Here is a 14,939-nt window from a genome sequence, read left to right as displayed (position 1 = left end):
CCCCTCCTGTTCCGACTACAACTTCCAGCGGTCGTAGCGCGGCCCCTGCGGCGTCTGTCAGCTTCCTTCGCGCCAAGCTCGGCGCTGGGCCTGCTGGGAAGTGTAGTTCCCCGGGATCCCCCACCGCCCCCGTGGGACCCTCTGGGAAACTCGGGCGTCCGCCGTCTAGCCGTGGGTGCTTATAAACTTTTGAGACTGGCCGAAGATAGAGTTTTTTCCTATCAGGCACCACGAAGGACTCCAGGGTTCACACCCCGGTCGCGGACTCCTTGGATTCCTCGAGGTCCCAGTGCCCTATAGCGCTCCCTGCTCTTGCCCTCCAGTCATGTTTAGTCCAGCCACGTCCCGTCCTCCAAGTGAAGGGGCAGGGGCACCTGTCCGAAAAGTCTGGGGCGCCAAGGTCTGTGCCAGGACCCCAGGCTCCATCCCAGGATCCAGGCCCCGCCCCTCAGTAGCTTATCCCTAGCTGGGGCTCTCCCCGTGGGAACAGGGGACCAGCTGGCCGGAAGCGCCAAACTGCGTCCCTGTCGAGCCCCGGGGATCAATCAGGCCGAGGAGTTAATTATGTAATGAGGGGGCAGGGGGTCGGGGTTAATGAAGCTCGGGGGAGGGGGGAAAGGGAGGGTACCCAGGTATCCGGCCCCCTCTTGGACCCCTTCCAGGCCCCAGGGGTCTCCACCCCAGCCCAACTCCAGGGCCCCAATCAGGGGAGGGGCTGTGATCCTGGGTCTGGAAGGGGCTGAGCTGTGAGCTATAAAGGGGGCATTTCTCAGCACCGGGAAACTAGGCAGTGTGACCTGAGGCCAGACAGGAGTAATCCATGTACCATCCGCGAGAGTTATACCCCTCCCTGGGGACTGGCTACCGCCTTGGGCCCCACCAGCCAGGGGCAGATTCCAGCTTCCCGCCTGCCCTGGCAGAGAGCTATCGCTACCCGGGTGAGCTTTGAGACTAGCTCTGGTATAGGGGTTGGGGGTGGCTGTGTCCTTCAACTGGCCCCTCATTCTCCCCCATCTCCAGATCTGGACACTCCCAAACTGGATTGCTTCCTTTCTGGGATTGACGCTGCTCCCCGCACCCTGACTGCTCCCCCACCTCTGCCTCCACTGCCCCCTGCCCTGGGCACTGAGCCGCCCCCCACACCCCCAGAGACCCTTCACTCTCTCCCTGGAGTCAGCCTGAGCCTGGAGAACCGGGAGCTGTGGAAAGAGTTCAACTCTGTGGGAACGGAGATGATCATCACCAAAGCTGGGAGGTGAGGGGGCTGGGCCAGGGCCAGAGAAGCCAGTGTTCCTGCTGGGGGTCTCTGGGGAAAGGAAGAGTTCTTGGTGATGGGTTTATGTTTGGGGCTCTGAAGGGGTAACGGTCTAAGTTTAGAGTGTGACTAGATGAGGGGTCATTCTGTGGTACAGGTCAGGACTCAGTTTGTGGAGTCTGTTGCTGGTTTAAAGACAACCTGAGCAAGGGTCATAGATCAGTCTAGGCCGTGGTCTGGAAGTCTGACTGGGTGACAGATTAGTAGGTGGCCTAGATCAGAGATCAGTCTGTGGCTGGAGTCAGGGTTCAGGCTATGACTAGGGCCAAGGGCCAGTCAGTGACCAACATCAGGGAAATCTGGCCAGGATCAGGGGTAATATGTGACTAGGTCCAAGAAGCAGGGAAATGGTCTGTGTGGGGTCTCTATTGAGGCCAGGAGCCAAAGCCCTCACATGGAAAGTTCTCTGTCTTGGGCAAGGTAGGGCAGTTTTTTTTCTTACTAAAGTTAAGTTTGTCCAGCTGGCAGCTGTAGATTCTGATGCCAGGACTCAGGTGAGGCGACCACTGGTTCTGAGCTGGCGTTTGAGGGGCTAGGTGTCGAGTCCCTGCTCTGCCCCTAGTCTGCTGTATGACTGGGCAAATCATCTGTCTGCGTTGTTTCCCATCTGTAAAATGGAATGAGAAAAGCTTCCAGCTCTAAGGCCCTGTTCTCTGAGTTTTCATTCCACCTCCCTCCACGTTTCTCTGCCAGAACGGGTGAGTGCTGGCTATGACCCCTGGTCGGGTGCGAGTGCAGTGCCCACCCTGGCCTGTGGGTAGCTCCAGGCCTCTCCCCTTCCCTCCCCTATCCAGGCGCATGTTCCCTGCTTGCCGAGTGTCGGTCACTGGGCTAGACCCCGAGGCCCGATACCTGTTTCTTCTGGACGTGGTTCCGGTGGACGGGGCTCGCTACCGCTGGCAGGGCCGGCGCTGGGAGCCCAGTGGCAAGGCAGAGCCCCGCCTACCTGACCGGGTCTACATTCACCCTGACTCTCCTGCCACTGGTGCTCACTGGATGCGGCAGCCTGTGTCTTTCCATCGTGTCAAGCTCACCAATAGCACACTGGACCCCCACGGCCATGTGAGGCCCAGGCTGGGACCCCAGGCTGAGGGGTGGGGTGGGGTCCAGGGTAGGGAGTTACTGGTGTTTCTTCCCTCCCAGCTCATCTTGCACTCCATGCACAAGTATCAGCCCCGCATACACCTGGTGCGCGCTGCTCAGCTTTGCAGCCAACACTGGGGGGGCGTTGCCTCCTTCCGCTTCCCTGAGACCACATTCATCTCCGTGACAGCCTACCAGAACCCACGGGTGAGTAACCCTGCTTACGGGGTAAAGGGGCTGGTGCCTTGACAGGCTGCAGGAGCCTTGACCCTGGATGTGTGCCCCCCAGATCACACAACTGAAGATTGCAGCCAACCCCTTTGCCAAGGGCTTCCGGGAGAATGGCAGAAACTGTAAGAGGTGGGCATTGCTCGTTCATTCACTCCTTGACGCAACATAGTGGCGATTGGTAATCACCCTCTGTGTGCCCGGCACTGTGTTAGATGCTGGGGACACAGTGGTAAATATAATAATTTATTGACTCTTTTGACAAATATTTAGCATCTGTGTTGGGCCAGTACAGGCTTAGGCACTGCAGAGACATCAGTAAGCAAAACAAACCCTGCCTTCATGGAACTGATTAAGTCTAATGGGCAGAGGAGACAAGTTAACCAGAGAATTAAATATATTTAGGGCTCAGGTCTAAAGAGAAAAGGAAGGTAGGAAGGACTTTAGTGAGGTCTTTATTAGATGAGACCTGGAAAGGTCTCACTGAGAAGCGACCATTTGAGAACAAACCTCAAGTGTGGTAGAGCGATACAGCGAGCTGGTGAAGAGCGCGCCAGGGAGGAGCAGGTGCAAGGGCCCTGAGGTGGGAGCAGCCTGTGGCATGGCTGGAGAAGCAAGTCAGAGGTGACGGGAGCCAGATTTTATTGACAAGTATTGGGTGAGGACTTTGGCTTCTGCTAGTGCAGCCCCCTCGGAGCTAGCCCTTGCCAGCTCAGGGAGCGCACAGTCAGATGGAAGAGACAGATCACGCTCACCAACACGAAATAGCTGTTGACTGTTATCAGGCAGGGCCGTGTGCAGTTCAAGTTGTGCTTGAACTAACAAGAAGGATGAGTTAAGCAGGTGAAAAGGGGACCAAAGAAGACTCCCGGGTGGGGCAGAGGGAACAGATGGGTTGAACTGGGATTGGACCATGCCCTGGTCTTGCAGCTTGGAGAGGAGTTTCCACTGATTCTAAATGCAATAGGAAACCATTGAAAAGTTTTAAGTCAGGAATAAATCCCAGCCCTGCCACTTTTTAAGTCATTGAATTCTTGGTCTTAAGTTCTTTCATCTGTAAAATGGGTATAGTGGCACCTACCTGATAAGAATCCCTGGGAGGGTGAAATGCCTGGCACCTGGGAAGTGCTATTATTGCCATCATCATCACCATCACCATCATCACTGTTCCCCAGGGAGCGAGACGCCCGTGTGAAGAGGAAACTGCGGGCCCCAGAGCCAGTAGCCAGAGAGGCCTATGGGAGTGGAGGTGAGTGTCCCAGTCATGATGGACCACATCTGATGCTAATCTTCCTTGGCCCAACCTGTCCCTCTGTCTCCCCAGATGCACCAGGTGGTCCCTGTGACTCCACGCTGGGTGGGGACATTCGTGAGTCAGATCCAGAGCAGGCCCCAGCGCCCCAGGAAGCTGCTCCTGCCGCAGCTCCTCCATGTGGAGGCCCCAGTGCTGAAGCCTACCTTCTGCATCCTGCAGCTTTTCATGGGGCCCCCAGTCACCTGCCCACTAGGTGAGTGGGACAAGGGCCTGGGGTTGTTCTGGGATGAGGGTTCCCGCACCCCCGACCCTGTCCTGACACATCTTTCCACTTCAGGAACCCCAGCTTCTCTGAGACTCTAGACTCTGGGCGACCAGCCCCCTACTCAGCTGCATTTCTGGAGCTTCAGCCCGGGCCAGGGGGCTCAGGATACCCAGCAGCTGCACCCCCAGGACCCTTTGCCTCACACTTCCTCCAAGGGGGCCCTTTCTCTCTACCCTATCCTGGGCCTGGGGGTTACCTGGATGTGGGCTCCAAACCAATGTACTGACCCTATTGCTGGGCCCCTCTGTCCTCCTCCCTGTCTTCCATCACATGGGCCAGTTCCCTTCCCCCAGGCCCGTTGCCCCCTCATTTCCACTGGCCCCATCCCCCCACACCAAATGGCTGCCTTGGGCCTCCCCCCACCCCTACTTCACACTTTGATTTTACTCCCACCCCCCTCTGGCTTCAAAGCTCTGACTAAGCTGCTGGGAGTCCAGCTGGGGCCAGCTTCCCCTTCCCGGCTCTCACCTCTGTGTGAATGGAGGGAGGCTCTGCCTGGCCAAATGGGGCCAAGGACCAGCACTCCCACCTCCCGGCTTCACCCGTGGGCTCTCCAAGTTCTACCCCCTGGCCCCAGTGCAAGCCACACCAGTCTGTTCTCAGGACCAGAGTATTTTTGTTAATAAAACTCCAAAGACATCTGTGCTCTGGCAACACTGGACTATGGCGTTTAGCCCTGGGCAGGGCTGGGTGAGCAAAGGTTTTGTGGGGAGATTCAGGCCGGGATCTAGACTTGCCAGCTTCCAGTTCTTGGCCTCGTGCATGTAGATCAATCTGCTGCGGGCCTGTTTTCTCTCCAGGAAAACAGGCCAGCCTGAATGTCCTGACCAACTCTCTGTTTTGAAAAATAAGGCTGCCTTGGGAAGCCAGCTCTGAACCTAGCACTCAGGAAGCCTCTGGGGAGCGGTCAGAGTCACTGAATGGAAACCAGGCTCTGGGACAGTTAAGACCCTATATCTACCGCAGCCACGCCCATGCCCTGAATGTGCCAGGCCAGCATCGATGTTCGTCCCCAATCCGTGGGCTACAAACCCAAATCCCCAATCCAGTCTGACATTTTTCTTCTTTTATTAGAATTTTTTTTCTTTTTTCCTCAAAATTTTTATCTAAAAACAAACAAAAAGAAAAACAGAAGCAAAAAAATTATTGGAAACGTCATGGTTCAAGTGGGGAGAAAGTAGAGGAGCGTGGAGCGGAGGCTCCAAGCCTCTTCAAAGTCCTCACCCTCGAAGTGCCCTCTCTGGGGTGGGAGAGAGCAGAGTCAGTGGCACTCCCTACCCCACTGCCCAGCCTCTATCTGGAGCAGAGGGCAGAGTCACAGTGGTCCGAGGGCCAGTGGGGCTGGAGCGGGGCAGGGGCCGAAGGGTCACAGGAAGTAGTCGGCCACGGGCTTCTTGGAGGGGATGCCCCGTGTCTCCTGGGGAGCAGCCTCGAAGATGATGAAATCCTTCTGGAGATGCTCATCCAACTCCAAGATGGCTGCCACATTCCCACAGCTGGAAGCCAGAAGGTAGCAGTGTTATAGGAATGGGCCTTCCTTGACTCCCACCCCCATCTTGACCTCCTGGTCCAGGCTGCTCACCGGTAACAGTAGTTGGGTGCTGACCACACAGTGAGCACAGTCTCATTGAAGTGCCACTTGTAACCTTCCATCACCAGTTGGTGGGCGCGGCAGATCATATCAATGTCGTTGGCTGCATTGAACTGGGCCACCACGTCACTACCAAACAGGTAGCCAGCCCCCCGAGGGCTTACACCCCAGCCTGTTGTGTCTGAGGCAAACGAAGGCAGGGATGGGCAAGGGTGTCACGGCTTCTCTGACTAGCCACTGTCTTTTGAAGGCGAATGCCTAGACCCCTTCCCTAAACAGCCGGAGGGAACAAAGCCCAGAGGCTGAATGTATTCTGGATGATTCTAAGGAATAGGACAGCAAATGCTGGATCAGATAAGCTCCAAAGCAGAAAGAAGTTCCAGGTAGTTGGAACCACTACCTAACCAGAGTCATGTGCTTTCCTGTCCAGACAGGCACACACGAGTGAAAGGAGGCGTGGGTGATGGCCGCGCCAGCAGGGCAGTGTGAAAAGGGCTGTCCCCTAACCTGGGAGGCGAGTAAGGTAGGCGGGCAGGGCAGTGAGGGAGCAAAGTCCTGGACTGGTACTGGGGATACTCAGCTTTCCACCTTAGCCCTGTTCTATCTTGGCTGAGGAACTTCTAACAAAGGGGTCCAGGTCCTCCCAGGGGCTACCATTCTGGGAACTTGACCTCGGCAGAAGCTACTGATAAATTCTAAATCTCTTCATGTTAAGGGAACCAATGGTTTTGTCCTAAAGAAGCCTCTGAGACATGATATACAGGTCTCTGGGCTCAGAGCACCCTGCTATCCACACTGCCCCTCCTCCTGATGGTGCCAGCTGTGGGCAGGTCAAATACAGATGCCAGTGAAGACCTGCCTACTCTGCCTTTCCCCAAACTCATCTGGCTTTCTGTCCCTTCAAGGAGCTTCTTAAAACCACCCCTCGGCCCGTCACCAACTAAGGGCAGAGTCCGCCTGCCTGCCTGACGCACTTACCTTCAGGGTCCGACCAGAGCAGGTCGCACATGGGCCCATCATGAGGCACCTCTTGCTTTCGGTCAATTGTCCGAATCTGGTCCAGGGTCTGTATGGAGGGAGAGAGGCCCCCGTGCACGCAGAAGATCTACAGGGGAGAGCAGGAAAGAGCAGGGAGTCAGGCCCAGAACCTTTCCCCCATTCTCCCTCAAGCCCTGTGAAGCCCTGTGGCTGGCCTACCTTGCCATCGATGATGGCCGACAGGCTGAGGTAGTCAAAGATCTCAGTGCAGTAGCGCCACACGGTCACGGAGCCATACTTGCGCAGGCACTCGTCATAGAAGCCATAGACCTGGGTGATCTGGCGGCTCTCGTGGTTGCCCCGAATCAGGGTAATGCGGTCAGGATAGCGAACCTGGAGGCAGCCAGCAAGCCAGGGCTGGGGTCTAGGTTCTGTCCCCCAACCTATCGCTCACACCTGCAGCCCACTCCACCCTCATCCCCACTGCCCCAGTCCAGACTCAGGCCGTCATTTCCTGGAATCACATGCATCTACTTCACAGGCCCCCAGTTCCTACTCCAGAAGCTGCAGAGCTGACCCCCTCCCCCATCAACTGAAATGGCTCCTCTTTCACCTACCAATACAGGCCAAGCCCACAGCATGGCGGTCAAGGTGCCGTCAGCTGGCCCCTTATAACCGCTCTCCCGCTGATGGCTACTCGTTCAGTTAAACACAACTCCTTGCTACTTTCTGAACTCAGGCAGCCTCTATTCCCTCCCCCACGATGCCACCACTCTAACCTCCTCCTCCAGGAGCCCAATCAGATACCCCAAGCCAAGGAAAGCGTCAGTGACCACCTTCACACACAGAATCTACGTAGCACCAGCAGCACAGCTCGAGGGGTAGGTGTGATGGAACAGGAGGTAAGGGCGGAAAGGATGCAGACAGGTCAGGCCCAGGATGACCCAGGTTTGAGCTCCAGAAGCCAGGGGCTCCCACCTTCAGTGCCAGCAGCAGGAGGAACGTTTCAACACTGTAGAAACCACGATCCACAAAATCCCCCATGAAGAGGTAGTTGGTCTCAGGAACATCACCACCCACCTGGAGGGAGAAGAGGTTCTGTGTACCCCGTCCCCTAATCGCTGTGGTGGCTCACTTTCCAGTCAAGCTGGGGCCCTTTCTTCACAGCGAGCTAACCTAACCAGCACTCTCTTGCCCCCGTTCACTCACTGGATTCAAAATTTCCACTCTCAGAGGGTCCTGCGGCCACGCCCCCAGATCATCTCCCCAGGGCTTTCCCCCACTCACTCTGAACAGCTCCTTGAGGTCATAGAATTGTCCGTGGATGTCGCCGCATACCTGGGAAGTGAGAAGGTAAGTGGGAAGTCACAGTCCGAAAACCTCTGTGCCCAGGAGCAATCCTTCCAACACCCACTGCTTTAGCAGAGCTTTACTCGTGGATCAGCCTCTGCTTCCAAGGGCCGAAGGTCTATACTCCCACCCATGTTCGCCTGGCGTGCAATCCCTTCCCTCCCTCATCCCACACTGAGTGCCAACTGTTCTCTGGGCAAGAGCTAGAGCCAGGTCTCCCCAGCTAGGCCTGCAGCTCCTGGAGGACCCAGCCCCCACCTTTCCCCACTCCCCTGAGTAAAGTTACTAATAGGCCTTCTGCCCTCACCAAAGTACCCATCCAACAAATCAAAAGACCCTCCCCCAAACAACCACTTCTTATAACAAGGCTCCCTTGAAGATGGAGGAGGGGACAGTGACATGGGATTTTCTGGATCCCCAGGGACGAGGGAGACTGTGAGCCTAAAGGGACGGCCCCTGTGCCCAAAAGACCAAATGCGGCTCTGATGGGACAAAGGCTACTCACTGTGACTGGTGAGTCCACCCTCTGCACGTTGCTCTCTTCTACCAAGATCTCTCTGGGGACAGGAGAAGACCAGGATCACCACAGCCCCACCAGGCCAGCCCAGCCCAGCCCAATTCCTGACCTTTTTCAGGGGGAGGGGAGGATGCAAAGCAGTCCTTAAACCTCTAGGGGGCAGGAGTGAGTTGTGCAAGTTCCCCGGGAGCGGCTGACCACAACTTCCACTGCTCAACATCCTTCATGGCTCCTGGCTGCCAGCAGGTCAAAGCTCTAGCTCTTATTCCAGCATTCACTCTTGCCAAGAAAGCTGTGACGTTCCAGCCCTGACTCTCCCTGCTCTCCCTTCTCACTTCAGCACTCACTCCCAGAAAACACTCCTCTCTACAGAGTTCTCTGCTCAGCCTGGAGCATGGCGAGACTATGCCCTTGGCGGAGTTCTTAGTCTCTGTCCATCACAAAAATTCTCCAGGCTGTCCAAAGGCACAGGGGTGCGGTGAGGTGGGTGCAGGGGCCAGTCACCCCAGGTGCACCTTCAAACTGATACACTGTTACTACCTTTTCCTTATTTAATTAGAAAAAGAGGAGAGAACTTTGTTCTTTCCTTTTCTCCCTGCATTGCAGTCTATTCCTACTCTGTGAGCATGAGCTAAAACCATTGTCAGTTACGGACACTCCACTTCATTAGGACCATACACTCCAAATCTGGCCTTGATGACAACTGCAGCAATGACTACCCCAGTTCACACCATGCGCCAGGCAAGAGCTATGCGTGGAAGATGTGAGCAATCACACCACCGCCTCCAAGGCAGGCCCCATGACAGCTCCTGCTGCTCAAAGAAAGCCAGCAGCTGTGGTCACACCAGTGGACTTGAACGAAGGCAACCTGGGTCCAGGGGCTGGCTCTTCCACTGAGCTATTCTGATGTGGGAGAGCCAGACCCTTACCTGGTTATCACTGTCATTCTCTCGGCATTAGACTAGGCACTCCCCCAGCTCAGGGAACAGGTGGCTTTGTGCAGGCTCTCAGGGCGCTCCTCATGACAAAAGTGGCATGAGGGAGCTGTGCCTCGGCTATCCTGGAATGGAAAGAGGCACTGGCGATGGCATGAGAGGCCAGAGAGCAACGGGACTCGCTCAACCTCTACTGTGTCTCTTGCTGAACGCCCTCCACATTAATGGTTTAAAGTGACCTTTTCAACAAACCAGGGGCAGGATCACAAAGCTGGAGAGTGGCTGAATCGGAACTCAGAAGCCCAATTTCCTGAGCATCTATGCCAGCCCCTTCCACCAAATTCAGGTCAAAAGTCAGCAGGGGCCCAGGGTTGCCTGGAACAAGGCCCACCTTCCAGCCCCACTGTTACTTGCAGCATGCCAGCAACCTGCTCAGGGCTTGTGCCTGCTCACCTTTATTTCCACAACCAACGCGACCTTTAGTAATCCTACCAAAGTACCGGTCCCTAGATCTGCAGACCCTCACCTTAGCCTCATAATTTAATAGACTCAGAGATAAAGTGACATAACTAGGGTGATACTGTTCATAGGTGAGAAAGCTGGGATGCATCCCAGAGATGACCTGATTCAAAATCTTCTGCTCTTCAAACATGCCAATATTTTTAGTAGAAGCAAGTTCAAGTCACACATTTCAGGCTTCTGAAGGGTTTGAGTCTGCATACTCTATGAACAAGCTGAAGCTGTGGATACTCAAGCCTTGACCTGGACCCCTGGAGAATATCCAAGAGGCCACAGCCAGGTGTTAGAGTGGGCCCCCCCTCAGACTGGACCTGGGTCAATAAAAGTCAGGCTTCAATCAAGTAACTCCTAGCTCCATGTTAGTTTCCACTGAGCAGGACTCTAGCATCCCCCCAGCTTCCTGCTGCCTCTCACACAGTCTAAATGTCTCTGCCTGGCTGCCCCTCAGCAAAGAGTTTAGTCAAGTCCTGGATATAAAACCAGTCTCCCTTCAACTAAACTGGAAGACCTTGGGCAAGACATTCTCTTCTTTGAGGTTCAGTTTCCTCTTCTATGGAAACTCACTTCTGTCCCGCCTACTTCATAGGGCCACTGCAGAAGGCAATGGAAACTAAACACAATTTCTGTTCTGAAAAGTCCACCAAGCTGTCCAAGCATTAGCTATCACCACCACACTGATCCAAGTCCGGTGAGGGAAGACTTCAGGGGGAAATGAGCAGGGTCAGGCAGCATTGCTTTACATTCCTAAAAAATGCCAATTGAGAGTGAGGTAGCAGGGATGACTTAAAAAAAAATCTTGGGAGTTGTCTAGTAAGTGAAATTTTCTTAAGTTGGCAAAACACAAGAGTCACAGATAAGCATTTAAAAGGGGGTCTTGGGGACTCCCCGGCGGCGCAACCGTTGAGCGCTGGGTTGCGAAGCTGCCCGTGGCCTCTGCAGCGCCGGTTCGATCCCCGGCTGCTCCCCGGCCACCGGAGGAGGGTCCCACATGGCGCGCAGACCTCTCCTGCCGCCCGCTGCTCCCCTCAGCAGTGTACTTCGGTCCTTCTGCCTGCTCTGCTCCCCGCTCTGGCTCTGGTGAATTCTCTCACCCTCCCGCGCTTCTGACTGTACCCAGTGCTTGTATAAAAACAAACAAATAAATAAATAAAACATGCCTCTAAAAAAAACCCACCTTATAAAATAAATAAATAAATAGATAAAAGGGGGTCTTGCCTGTCTACCAAAGCTCTGCAGGCCCAGCCTGTACGAGTCAAAGCCAAGCAAAGTGCCTAATGGCCATAAGTTCAGAACCCATTTGGCCACTTTCTCTCTGGGAGAATTCAGTCAGGTCTCTAGGCCTCTAGGAGTCATGGCTTCCTGTTGTGTAAAATGGAGCAAGTAATTCCAACCCCATGGGATTACCAAGTGGAAGAGATGGATTTAAGTTGCCTACCAGTACAAAGACAGACTAATCACTGCCTGTTTTCAATAAACACAGGGTAACCCACTGGCGCTCTTCCCACAATGCCACAGTCAAACAGTTCCTCAGGGAAGGCAGGTGACTGGTGTCCTTGCTGTTGCTCATACATCCCACGGGCTCCACTCTTACTCTCATCCTGCTTGGAATTCCCTTCCTCATTTGCCCTGCCTGTCAGCTATCCACATCATCTTCACCTTTCAAGGCCACCTTATAAACCTTCCCTGATGCCTTCAATCTGTAGCAGCACTGCCCTCTTCCTTCAACAACACCTACGGATGCCTCAACGTTCTACCAAAACACTATGGTAGCTCATCCTCAGTGCCAAATCACTCTTCACAACCATCTCACTAAATACTATTATTCTCACTTTACAGACGAAGAAATCGAGTTCCAGAGAGTTCAAGATCACCAACAGAGTAAGCGGCAGAGCTCAAATTCCAACCTAGTCATCACATTCCAAAGCTTGGGACCCTAACCACTACATCATGCTACTTTCCATGGAACTCTAAGTTGGATCTCTCTTCATATTGTGCTTAATTCTGCTCCGGCTTATTTGCTACCATTTCTTGGGCTCCTACACTGACTCTACATTCTTACATGATGGCCCAAAAAGGAAAAGGACATACAAAACTGGCTTCAGGTTCCATTCCTTACTTGCTGATGACTCTGACCATGAGAGTCTTCACCTGCAAAACGGGGACAATACACCCACCTTTAAGGGTTGTTGTTAGAACTAGGAAAATTTTGTGACTCAGTCTTTAGCTTTCTTGCCTCAACGTTTTTTGTTCCTGCTGACACTTCCTTTTATCATCTTATTCTTTCTTCAGGGCTTATTCAAAATCCAATTTCTCCAATGAGTCTTCTGTGATTCCCCCCACAGACAGGGCTGCTTCCCTGAGCTTTCCAAGTACTTTCTCTAACTCTCCTGCTCCACTGAAACACACTCTCTAATACGTTAAGTGTTTTTATCCAGGTCTGTCTTTCCCCAACAGGCTGGCTGTTCCCGACAAAAGTGACCCTACTCTGCTCCTCTGCGAAAGCTTACAGGATGAGCCAAGCCCAGATTTCTCTGCTGGTTTGCTCCGGGTCGGAGCCCGTGGGCAGAAGCTGGGCTTCCCTTCCCAGTGGTCGCTGGGCTCACCTGGCCTTCGCGCACAGGGCCTTGACTTCGCTCTCCTTGATGAGCTCGCAGCGCCGCAGCTGCTCGATCTGCCGGTCCAGGTCACTGATCTCCGCCATGGCCCACCCACCCCCAGCGCGGGTCAGAGCCGGGGCAGCCGCCCCCTCCGCTCCGCACAGGGGTCTCCTGGGAACGGCGAAGACGAGCCCGAGGATCAGGGGGCGTCGGGGAGGGGGGGGCAACTGGATTCTGGAGCTGACCCCCCCCACCCCCCACCTCCCCCTCACATCGGCCCCGGGACCCCCAGCGTCCCACGGCCCTGGCAGCCCCTAGTTAACTCCCGTCGAACCCCGCGGTCCCGCGCTAGGGACGGTGGCCTAGAGGGGTCTCAGGCTATTACCGCCGCTGCGACTCCGGTTCCGGCGCTCTGGCTCCTTGCCTTCCTCCTTCACTCCTCTTTGGGCCGCCGCCGCCGCTTCTACTTCCGGCCCCGCCGCGGAAGCAAACGGAGAGCAGTTCCGCCGCGCGCCGGAAGTGGCGTCATACACACCGCCCCCTCCCTGCCGCGCCCTCGACCCCGCCTCTCAAGCCGAAGCTTGGAAATAAGCCCAAGGAACCGGATATCGGCTCCGTGCGGGCGGAAGCCAAAAGCCCAGGGTACAGTGAGGCCTGTAGAGACCCATCCAGGCCCCTCCCGTCTCGTTTAGGGAAACTGAAGCGGAGCCGGGCTTCGCCTTGTAAGTTGGTTACACATTTTTGTTTACCTGTTTTAGCCAGCCTCCCCCATTATAACCCCTGTGCCTGGAACAAGGCCTGGCACAGTAAGCATACGTAAGTATTTGTCCAGTGGCTAAAGGAGCCCACTCCAGATCGCGTTCCATGGCCCTAGAGACTCACTGCACGGAGGACCTGATTCGAGGCAGAAAGGAGTCGCTCACAGCAAGCCTGTGTATACCTGTCTACAGGACCTCCCTGATTCCTTGACAGCCTCCAGTTGCCGCCTGTTGTCCAGTTTTATTACTTTTTTTAAAGCGAAGGAAACTGGCTCAGAGGCAGTTCATGATTACATAGCTAAGATTCTTGGGTTTGAATCACAGTTGGAATCTGAACCCAGGAAAGTTGTGTCCTCAATTCCTTGCTCCTGTCGTATTCGCTTACTGGAACCCACTCTTGTCATTGTAAATCCCAAAGTCCCCAAAGTGGCATTTGAAGTCCACGCTTTTTCTCTTTTGCTTCAGGCAGAGGAAGCAACTGATCTTTAAGGAAACTTCATGGTTTCCTTCGCACCTTCTCCTTCCTTTTTGGAATGTCCTTTTCTCTTTATCCTCTGTTGACCTTCAGTTTTTATTTGCTGTACCTTAGGTTTTTGCTTCACAGAGAGTTGAGATTAGGCATAGAAGTGAGGCCAAAGTTTGAAAGGGCACTAGGTTTTGGATATAGGCAATAAATGCAAATGTGCAGGGAAGCAAAGGACTGGATTTTTAAACTTCTAGAAGTGCCTAAAGTCAGTTCTGGAGGATCATTACAGGGTGACATGACATGCTGAGAGATCAGAAAACTCTAGATTTTCCTTCTTTCAAAGGGGTTCATACAGGAAAGGGTCCATGGGAGAAACCTGGGATGTGGCAGGACTTACTGTTCCCTTATTACCACTAGGATCTCTGATAACTGAAAAGACCTGATATTGTTATTGCTACCACTCAGCTTGGTTAACTAGGAAAGGATACAACGCACTGCATGGGAGAAAGTATAGGGCCCTCATTCTGGCTTCATGGACTGCAGCAGCTACAGAGTTTCAGTTTTTAACCTAGAACCTGAGCCTTACAGTTCTGTGTGTGTGCATGTCTTAGGGGGTGTATTGAAGATTCCAGGTACTTCAAGGGGTTCTATAGCCCAAAGAAGATCAAGAAGTGAGTTCTATTCCCATCTGCCATTAATATGATAGACCAGCTCAACAGTGCCAATGAAGGAGATATGCCCTAATAACCTTGTTTCCACTAAGAAACAGTGCTATCTAGGGCAACACAGCCGTAAGCATAAACTTGGAATAACAGCACCTCACAGAACACTCATTATGTTGCCTGACTCATAGCACTGGGCAGTCTGGGTATTCGTCAGTGGCTGCCTTATCAGATGCTGCTGGTAAAGGGGGTAAGGACTCGGTAACTAGAAGAAAATTCACAGGCTCTCCTCTTGAGCCCTGTAAGTATAAAACAAAGCAGGAAGGTCCTAAACATCTCCCCTTCACCATCTTTCTGCTT

General features: G+C 54.0%; 2 protein-coding genes across 3 annotated transcripts; one reads left to right on the top strand and one right to left on the bottom strand.

The window, feature by feature from the left end:
• The first annotated feature begins 325 nt into the window (after nucleotides 1-325).
• TBX6 (T-box transcription factor 6) lies at nucleotides 326-4,857 on the top strand. The gene is made up of 8 exons (XM_037507311.1): nucleotides 326-938; nucleotides 1,021-1,255; nucleotides 2,110-2,377; nucleotides 2,459-2,605; nucleotides 2,688-2,758; nucleotides 3,802-3,875; nucleotides 3,951-4,134; nucleotides 4,219-4,857. Exons 1-8 carry the CDS (start codon nucleotides 821-823, stop codon nucleotides 4,430-4,432), a joined length of 1,311 nt encoding a protein of 436 aa, XP_037363208.1. The 5' UTR covers nucleotides 326-820; the 3' UTR covers nucleotides 4,433-4,857.
• A 403-nt stretch (nucleotides 4,858-5,260) lies between these two features.
• PPP4C (protein phosphatase 4 catalytic subunit) lies at nucleotides 5,261-13,168 on the bottom strand. Of its 2 annotated transcripts, XM_037507312.2 has the most exons (9): nucleotides 13,079-13,168; nucleotides 12,700-12,864; nucleotides 8,631-8,682; nucleotides 8,063-8,113; nucleotides 7,754-7,855; nucleotides 6,995-7,168; nucleotides 6,776-6,902; nucleotides 5,789-5,978; nucleotides 5,261-5,702 (listed from the first exon to the last, which is right to left on the bottom strand). In XM_037507312.2, exons 2-9 carry the CDS (start codon nucleotides 12,795-12,797, stop codon nucleotides 5,573-5,575), a joined length of 924 nt encoding a protein of 307 aa, XP_037363209.1. In that variant the 5' UTR covers nucleotides 12,798-12,864; nucleotides 13,079-13,168; the 3' UTR covers nucleotides 5,261-5,572. The 2 variants fall into 2 exon arrangements, with proteins under 2 accessions (XP_037363209.1, XP_037363210.1); XM_037507313.2 differs by lacking the exons at nucleotides 12,700-12,864; nucleotides 13,079-13,168 and adding an exon at nucleotides 12,185-12,238.
• Between the last annotated feature and the right edge of the window lie 1,771 nt (nucleotides 13,169-14,939).

The sequence above is a fragment of the Talpa occidentalis genome, unplaced genomic scaffold (genome assembly GCF_014898055.3).
Source record: "Talpa occidentalis isolate TD23 unplaced genomic scaffold, MPIMG_talOcc4v2.1 talOcc4.12, whole genome shotgun sequence".
Taxonomy (NCBI): Eukaryota; Metazoa; Chordata; class Mammalia; order Eulipotyphla; family Talpidae; genus Talpa; species Talpa occidentalis.
Note: the sequence above shows the minus strand (reverse complement) of the source record. Positions and strands in the feature narration are given on the sequence as shown.